This window comes from Trachypithecus francoisi, unplaced genomic scaffold, assembly GCF_009764315.1.
Source record: "Trachypithecus francoisi isolate TF-2019V2 unplaced genomic scaffold, Tfra_2.0 Lachesis_group17, whole genome shotgun sequence".
NCBI classification, from domain to species: domain Eukaryota; kingdom Metazoa; phylum Chordata; class Mammalia; order Primates; family Cercopithecidae; genus Trachypithecus; species Trachypithecus francoisi.
The window spans coordinates 98,745,829-98,754,789 of NW_022681462.1; the positions used below are offsets into that span (position 1 = coordinate 98,745,829).

The following is an 8,961-nucleotide window of genomic DNA, read 5'->3' on the forward strand; positions in this document are numbered from 1 at the left end:
CAGAAAGGGTCTCAAGTTGTAAGAGTAAAACAGAAAACCCAATAATTTTGAATGGTCCATAAGCTGAGGAAGTTTAAACTCTTCAAGCTATATGCATATACTCCCTCTTCTTCTTGCATACTGTTCTTAGAAACTGATAAAGTTGTATTTTAAATTTTGAGTCTGTGTTCCTATTTTCCATAATAGATGGCATTTTATTCTCATTTTACAAATGAAGAAGCTAAGGGTGATGAGGCTGACTATAAAGACACTTAACACCTAATATAAAGCACCTGAAGTTCCTTAAGAACTGCACGTTTAAACTACACATTTTAACTATTTAAGTAGGTCAAGGCAAAATTAATCGGGTTTTACTCCAATAAAATTTAACAAAAGTTAATCAGGTTTTAGCCTAATAAAAAGTCACTACTAAAGGCTAAACAGAAACATGAGATAGCATTTAGGCATTCACTGTTATTCATCTAAGAATGTTAACGTATTTCATATATTTCATAAACACACACAAATAAATACACACATTTTAAAAAAATGTGTGTGTATCCTTAAAGCTATCTCATGTAGAAGAGTCCCCATTATCATTACCCTGGTTTCAAACTTGGGGATTTGTTCCTCGGTACTTAGTCAAAAATAAAACCATCAGTTAGACTTGACCTAAGATCCTTCTCAATAATGGTTAATTATATGTACTCACTGGATTAATGAAAGACTTTACCTCTCAAAGCGCACTCATGCTGAGGCCATTTTAAGGGAAAATAATTTTCCCAATTTTAAAAGGATGTGTTCAAAATTCAATACGAGAAATGGATTTCTAGAAGTTGAATATTGTATTTAACTCACCTAACCTAACAATTCCATGGTTGAATTATTTCAGAAAGTCAGCATTTTTCCCATAAAAGTACAGGAAATCATATTCACCACAATGAATAACAAACATAGGCCAGAAGAACGTATGCCAGTAGATAAAATCTGGCATTTTCTCTAGAATCTACTTAAAATTCCATTCCATGTTCTCAACATGAAGGTGAAGATGTGAATAAAGAATGTTAAGCACATGTGAAGAAAGAACTTACCAGAGTTGTTTTTTTTTTTAAGCCCCCGGTTGAGGGCTTTTATTTGGGTATTAGGAATAAGATCAGTGTTTATAACTTCCTGAGATCTCTGCAGAAACAGAAAAAGACCATTAAAAAGATAGTTTTATATCCCCCCAAGCATATTTCCAAGTATTTTCTGGAAAGTATAATGAACCAAATTATGAGTGCCAGGAAGGATGGTAAAATCTTGGAAAAATTATAAACATTTAACATTCTAGTTAATGTTGATGTTGTTTTTTCCTTCAAAATTTCTCAGTAACTAGAACAGTGCCTGGAATACAGCAACCATAAAGTGTTTGTTAAATGAATAAACTTTCATTTTAAATCACTTTTTAACTTTTACAAACCAAGTCAAACCAAAAGTTAAATTTACTCACTTTTTTCTCCACGCAAAATACACTTTGGTATTAAAACAGTTTATGTATTTATTGTAAGTGGTAATGCCTAAACTACAGACAGATTACTTTTGGCCTACTTTTCCATGTCTTTGAATAATACTCTAAAACTGCTTTCATTTCTGAAATTATAAAAGTACGTATTACCTTTTATTTTTAATCAAACTTACAGAATTTTAGAATGACTAAAATGGTTAGTATAATCCATACCAGAGTCTTCAATCCTAACTGCTCTCAAGGGCAAGTATCAAAGATTCTGGCTCTCTCACAACTAAAAATAAAGTGTTGAGTCTTTTTTTTTAAATGAGGCCACACTTTATTCCATAAAGTAGAATAGATGTTCCCATTATTGAGTTTTTTTTTTGAGAGGGAATTTCGCTCTTGTCGCCCAGGCTAGAGTGCAATGGCACTATCTCAGCTCACTGCAACCTCTGTCTCCCAGGTTCAAGCAATTCTCCTGCCTCAGCCTCCCGAGTAGCTGGGATCACAGGCATGCGCCACCACGCCCGGCTAATTTTGTATTTTTAGTAGAGATGGGGTTTCTCCATGTTGGCCAGGCTGGTCTCAAACTCCCGACCTCAGGTGATCCGCCTACTTTGGTCTCCCAAAGTGCTGGGCTTATAGGAGTGAGCCACCGCGCCCAGCCCCCATTATTGAGTCTTCATGCCAGAAGAAAGGTTAGGATTTTTAACCAACAGAGGACATTACTGCTTTTCTAAATTTAGAGATTTGGAATGAAATTTATCTTTAACTCTCCATAAGAATAAAAGACATGTCTCTACCAACAGGAGTTCTGAAATGTAACCTCTCTAATCACAGAAACCATATTCAAAGCAATTTTGGTATACTGGGTTGGCCACACTGAGAACGTAAGACATGTCAAAATAAATACAAAAGCCATTATCTAGCAAAGACAATAAAACTTACAAAGGGTAGCCAGGAAAAAAAGACTTAAAATCTGTACTAGACAAAATGTGAAAGAGTAAAAAACATGAAAAAGTAAAACATCCAAAACTAGAGCAATAATTAATTAAATTACCGAATGGCTATTACAGAATATTTACAGTCTATAAAAAATGTCTGCAAATGTTTAGATAAAGTAGTTTTCCAAATTGTTATGGAAACAGATCGAACAGTACTCACACATCCCTTTCTCCATTTCATACACAGGAAAAAAGAGACAAATGTAGAGATTACTGGTGATTTTAGCTTTCATCTTCATAATTTCCAAATTTTCTATAGCAAACATGCATTGCTCTTATAATCATAAAAATCTATTAAACTCACACAAGTCTAGCCTACACCTTTTTAAATATCCATGAAACTCTTGCAAAAATATCTATTGTTTAAATTGAACAGATTTATGACCTTACATTTTTTTTTTCCTGGATAAAATATATCAGGATAACATTTTGGTTCCTGTATCACGGAATTCCTTTCCCAGATTCCAGAGCGTGTCTGGAACTTGACAGTTACATGCTGAGGAAGGGGGGGCAGTAAAAGGGGCAGAAAAATAAGGCAAGCTGCACCATGACTTCCATTCTTCACCGCTGTAACCGTCTCACTCGTCATTCTCCGCCCACTGTATTTCAGCATCACCATCACCGCACTGCTCAGCTCCCCGGAGCCCCAACCACATCATATTCTCACAGTCCATGTGAAGAACATGCTTGGATCACCATAAAGCCGAGAATAACTACTGAAGTTGTGCAACGCATAACTTTGTTTTCCTTTAAGCCCGTTGTCTGAAAGGAAGGCACTGAGCTAGGTTCTCGGTCTTTATAAAGATGTGGTCCACCTTCATGAACTCTACATTCTTGACAAATTACTCCACAGGAGTTGACAGTCTTTCAAATGTGGAGCTAGGTAGTGGTATTAGGATCTTTCAAACTAAAAAATGACTGCAGCAGATTTGATCAAACAGAATCAAACAGAAACTATCAAAACCAGAAATAGAAAAGCAATTAGTTAATGTAGTTCAACTCCTATAAAAATAGTATGTGGACTTCATCTACTAACGGCAAATACTCCATTAGACACAACCTTTCTTCACTGTGTTTACACCTGCACTATAGTACAAAAGCAACAGTGAGTAAAACTGCTAGCTCCTTACTACACACTGAGGGTGAGGACCAAAGTACACATCTGTCAGGTGCACAATCTGACATACACAGACACACACACAAAATATATCTCCATGAAACCATCACTATAATCAAGATAATAAATATCTCCATCACCCCAACAATTTCATCAAGTGAGCACATATCTTTTTAATATTCTGTGTGACTAAACAGGAAGCAGAGATAAGCATTCCAGCTGCAGACTCAAGAACACTGTCTCAAGGAAAAGCACTTGGGTGACAGACTTGCAAGCTCAATTCACCAGTTTTTTCAACGGAAAATTTTTTTCCTTTTACTCGTTTCATATATTTTGTCCAGGTTTTTCGTTGTTTAGGGGACAAAGGTAAGTCTGGTCTCTGTTACTCCATCTCAGCCAGAAGCAGAAGTCTACACAGTTACTTTTATTGTCTCAAATTTGCCTTTCTTAAGCCTGTATGGTGAAGGTAACATTTGTTCCTTCCTGGCTCTGTAGACTTTGAGGAAATCCTTTTCCACAGAGGAGAGTCCTGGCACATTTAGCCTGTCCAGTAGCAGACTCTCTATACCCTTTATTATTTTGGTGAGGCTGGCCTGCAGGTGTGTTCACCACAATAGGACCTAGCCCTCACAAGGTGAAGGTAGCCTCGTTTACCAAGGTTACACAGGACAGTATGACAATCTCTACTTTAACAGGCAGGTATGATGGGTAAAATGAACACTGAAGTCAGAAGACTCACATTCAAGTCCTGGAACCTGGGTAACTTTGGCAAACTCACTCAACTTGTGAGTCCTATCAATAGGCTGTCACATTGGTGATGAGGAGGAAATGAGATAATGGATCCAAAAATACTTTGTAATGTGTAAGGTACTATACAAAGATAAAAGAATAATGAGGTGTAGTTCCAATATTCCCAACAGTCCTCAAGCTTTTTTTTTTTTTTAGATGCAGTCTTGCTCTGTTGCCCAGGCTGGAGTGCAGTGGCGTGATCTCATCTCACTGCAACCTCTGCCTCCTGGGTTCAAGCAATTCTCCTGCCTCAGCCTCCCAAGTAGCTGGGACTACAGGTGCATGCTACCACGCCCGACTAATTTTTGTATTTTTGGTAGAGACAGGGTTTCCCCATGTTGGCCAGGCTGGTCTCGAACTCCTGACCTCAGGTGATCCACCTGCCTCAGCCTCCCAAAGTGCTGGGATTATAGGCATAAGCCACCGCGCCCAGCCCAGTCCTCAAGTTTTCTAACATTCCATCTTCCAAACCTCTAAGCCACCACGACACATTAAAAAAATGTAAATAAGGCCGGGCGCGGTGGCTCAAGCCTGTAATCCCAGCACTTTGGGAGGCCGAGACGGCGGATCACGAGGTCAGGAGATCGAGACCATCCTGGCTAACACGGTGAAACCCCGTCTCTACTAAAAATACAAAAACTAGCCGGGTGAGGTGGCGGGCGCCTGTAGTCCCAGCTACTCGGGAGGCTGAGGCAGGAGAATGGCGTAAACCGGGAGGCGGAGCTTGCAGTGAGCTGAGATCGGCCACTGCAGTCCAGTCCGGGCGACAGAGCGAGACTCCGCCTCAAAAAAAAAAAAAAAAAAAAAAAAAAAAAAAAATGTAATAAGTACTAATAAAAAGAAATGCATCATCTTCTAAGTATAATTTTAATTATTTCCCTCAACCATATACTCTGAATAAGAAATCATTTATAAATGTGGCCCAACATAATTTCAAAAACTCATCCTCAATCTAATTCACAAATCCCTTAACCTATGTGTAAGTACCCAAGACCACTCACATCCTTGGAATGCTGGCATTGCATGAGTGACAAAAACTAACCAAATTCTTTGGGACTTAGACTACATATCAGGCTGAAGTGGTAATTTTTAAAACATAAGCAAACTCATAAATGGTATTTGTTACTTACCTCTGTAACATTGTGGCAAGAAGTGCAATAATATTTGCCTTCATCAGTAAGGCCCCATGAGACAGCAGCACACTGACTGCAGCGTTCTTTAAACTCTTCCTATGGGAGAAGAGGACAGAAAAGGTGCTCCCATCAAGCCACATTCAATACATCATACCTAAACCCTGCAGTTCTACTTAGTGTGTTCCTTGCAACTTTATAAATAAAAAATCATACACAATAGAAAATATATCAGAGAGATTATCTGCAAACAAGGAGAGGAGTGGTATGAAATCGAATTAAACTGCTGGAGAAAATTTATTGAAATATGCAGTGTGAGAGGAAAAATAAAGAAAAGGAAGTAGTAGGGGTAAACTGGAACCAAAGATGAGTAAACAAAGCTCCTTGAAAATGCTGTGAGAAAGATGACAAGTATAGAGAAGACTTTTTATTTTTATTTATTTTATTTTATTTATTTATTTTTTTTTGAGACGGAGTCTCGCTCTGCCACCCAGGCTGGAGTGCAGTGGCCAGATCTTAGCTCACTGCAAGCTCCGCCTCCCGGGTTTACGCCATTCTCCTGCCTCAGCCTCCCGAGTAGCTGGGACTACAGGCGCCCGCCACCTCGCCCGGCTAGTTTTTTGTATTTTTTAGTAGAGACGGTGTTTCACCGTGTTAGCCAGGATGGTCTCGATCTCCTGACCTCGTGATCCGCCCGCCTCGGCCTCCCAAAGTGCTGAGATTACAGGCTTGAGCCACCGCGCCCGGCCCCAGAAGACTTTTTAAAAATGCAAATACCATTTGGAACTCCTCCAGGACACTAAAAGCGCAGACCACAGAGGAACTAGGTTTGTACTGGTTTCAAGTTTCGATTTATTCACTTGGGAGCATAAAGAGTATCAACTCTAGGTGTACTAGGCTTTTTACTAAGTGCTGGGGATTCAATGGTGAGCAGAACAGACCAGACATGGTCCCTAGTCTGGGTATACACTAGCTAATGGTGAGTTACAATTATTAATTTCATCAGCCTAGCATTTACAGAAGTTAGCCAACCATCATTCAATAAACATTTTTTAAGCTCCTATTATAAGGCCGTACTGCTTCCGTATATACAGGCCTAATTCTCTGATTCCCAACCCTTTGGAGTTTGACTTGTTGTTAGCGTTGATCTAATTATCAAGTACCATTTAATACCATCAAAGTGTATTTGGCCGGGTGCGGGGACTCACCCCTGTAATCCCAGCACTTTGCAAAGGCTGAGGCAGGAAGATCGCCTGAGCCCAGGAGTTCAATACCAGTCTGGACAACATAGCGAGACCCTGCCCCTACAAAAAAAAAAAAAAAATTCGCTGGGCCTGGTGGCGCACATCTGTAGTACTAAGCTAATTGGAAGGCTGAGGCGGGAGGATCTCTCAAGCCCAGGAAGTCGAAGCTGCAGTGAGCCGTGATCGTGATGTGCCACTGCACTTCAGCCTGGAGGACAAAGTGAGACCTTGTCTCAAAAAGAAACAACAAAAATGTGTCATTTTACGTAGCACCTAAAACAAAAAAATGCATGCCAAATTAATTTTGGCAACTTGGTAAAGTGTTCAATGACCCCGTACTAACACTACGATGAATGACAGCTGGACAATTTGGGGAGTTCCCAAACCCGAATCCAGAATCCCTGCAGGGGACAGTGGCGAGGATTCCCGGAGAGATCGACAGGGGTTACCCGGTGGCATCTCAGGTTCCAAACCCTGCTCCCCCTTCACCCACCCCAGCATTAAAGGGAACTTGTGGGTGGTCCAGTCTCGAGGATGAGCCCTGTGGGTGGCCACCCCACAAAATCCACAACTTCATCCTTAAACACACCCATAACGACAAACCCCACACACTCCCTCGCCCACAACCTCGCCGAGCCAGAAACTCCAGCCTCTTTATCAACGCGGCGCGCGCATGCGGCCGGCCAGCGCCCAGTCGTCACCCCGCCCCGCAGCCCTCCGCCCCGCCTTCCTCAGCCGGTGGCCGCCCCAACCCGAGGCGTTCTCCGCCGCTCCTCCTCAGCTTCTCTCCCCTCAGGCCCCAGCAGTCGGGGCCCGCCAGGCGCACCGCCTCCTTACCGCCTCCTCGAGGTCCATCGCGGTGCCGCGGAAGCTTCCACAGACGGGACCCGTTACCCGGATAGCGAGCGCAGCTTCCGGGAGAGGCGGAAACGCGAGACCGAGCCGACGATTCCGTGCGCCTGCGCGGCAGGGAACCGGCGTGCCCGGGGGCGAGGCTCCGCAAAGCCCGCAGCCCCCTCGCGGAGTGTCTTCGTTTCCTACTCTTGAAAACCAAAACCAACCAATAAGAAAGTGGGCGACGCCTACTGCCGAGTGATTCGATCAAGCTCCGTTCCGACGGTCATTCATTCCAAGACCGACTTGCTCGTCTGCCTGCAGGGGGCCGCGCAAGGCCGAGCTCGCGAGCGCGTTTTCTGTCCTCCGTGGGCTCCGCCCTCCGTGGGTTCTGCCCTCCGGGTCTCGTCCCTCGCTGGCTTTTTAAAGGGGAAGCCTCGGGGCTTGGAGGAAAGCTCACGGGCTGTGAGTTAGACCTAGGTTTCTAATCACGGCTCTCCTGCTTACTTGTGCCTCAGTTTCCTCCTCTGTAAGAATTAGATGTTATCTGTGAGCCCCTTATAATTGAGTCTTCGCCAGGCGTGGTTTTTCACGCCTGTAATCCTGGGGAGGCTGAGCTGGGAGGATTGCTTGAGGCCAGGAGTTGGAGGCCTGTGGGGCAACAAAGCGAGACCCCTTCTCTAAATAAGTAAATAGCTGAATAAATAAATGCATGAGTGAATATAATTGAGTCTCAGATAGTAACTGCTCAATAAATTTAGTTCTTATTGTTTCTTCATTTAACACCTTCATTCCTTGTTTTATTTATTAAACAGGAACCGGTTTGGATCCTGGGGATTCAGCAGTAAACAAAAGTCCTTGCCTTCATGGAGATTCCATTCTGATGGGGAGAGACAAAAATAAATAAGGAAAATACGTGGTATGTTAAATGGTGGTGAGTGCCAAGGAGAAAAAGAGGAGAGTGGTTTCAGTCTGAAATGGGATGTTCAAGAGAGATCTTTTGATATAATCATATATCTCAAGAAATTAGAAAAAAGGTTAAACTGAAAACTAATGGGATGAAGGAAATGTTTAAAAAAGAGAAAGCAAGCTTCGCTAGAGAGGCTCCACAGAGGCTGTGGTGGCTGGTGCCTGTAATCCCATCACTTTGGGAGGTGAAGGCCGGAGGATTGCTGGAGGGCAGGAGTTGGAGACCAGCCTGCCCAACATATTGAGTCCTCATCTCTATAGGCTGGAGTTCAATGGCACAAACTCAGCTCACTGCAACCTCCACCTCCCAGGTTCAAGCAATTCTCCTTCCTGCCTCAGCATCCCAAGTAGCTGGGATTATAGGCATGTGCCACCATGCCCGGCTAATTTTTGTATTTTTAGTAGAGAT

At 42.5% G+C, this 8,961-nt stretch overlaps 1 protein-coding gene across 2 annotated transcripts in view; it reads right to left on the minus strand.

Annotated features, from left to right (window-relative positions):
- TAF1B (TATA-box binding protein associated factor, RNA polymerase I subunit B) overlaps positions 1–7,767 on the minus strand; it is an 84,082-nt gene extending 76,315 nt beyond the window's left edge. The window contains exons 1-3 of one of the 2 annotated variants that reach the window (XM_033176580.1): positions 7,587–7,767; positions 5,506–5,604; positions 1,071–1,158 (exon numbers count right to left, since the gene is read on the minus strand). In XM_033176580.1, the coding sequence (XP_033032471.1) occupies positions 1,071–1,158; positions 5,506–5,604; positions 7,587–7,604 (205 nt within the window). In that variant the 5' untranslated portion in view covers positions 7,605–7,767. Of the gene's footprint in view, positions 1–1,070; positions 1,159–5,505; positions 5,605–7,376; positions 7,454–7,586 lie in introns of those variants that run through there. The other variant, XM_033176582.1, reaches the window with a different exon arrangement.
- Between the last annotated feature and the right edge of the window lie 1,194 nt (positions 7,768–8,961).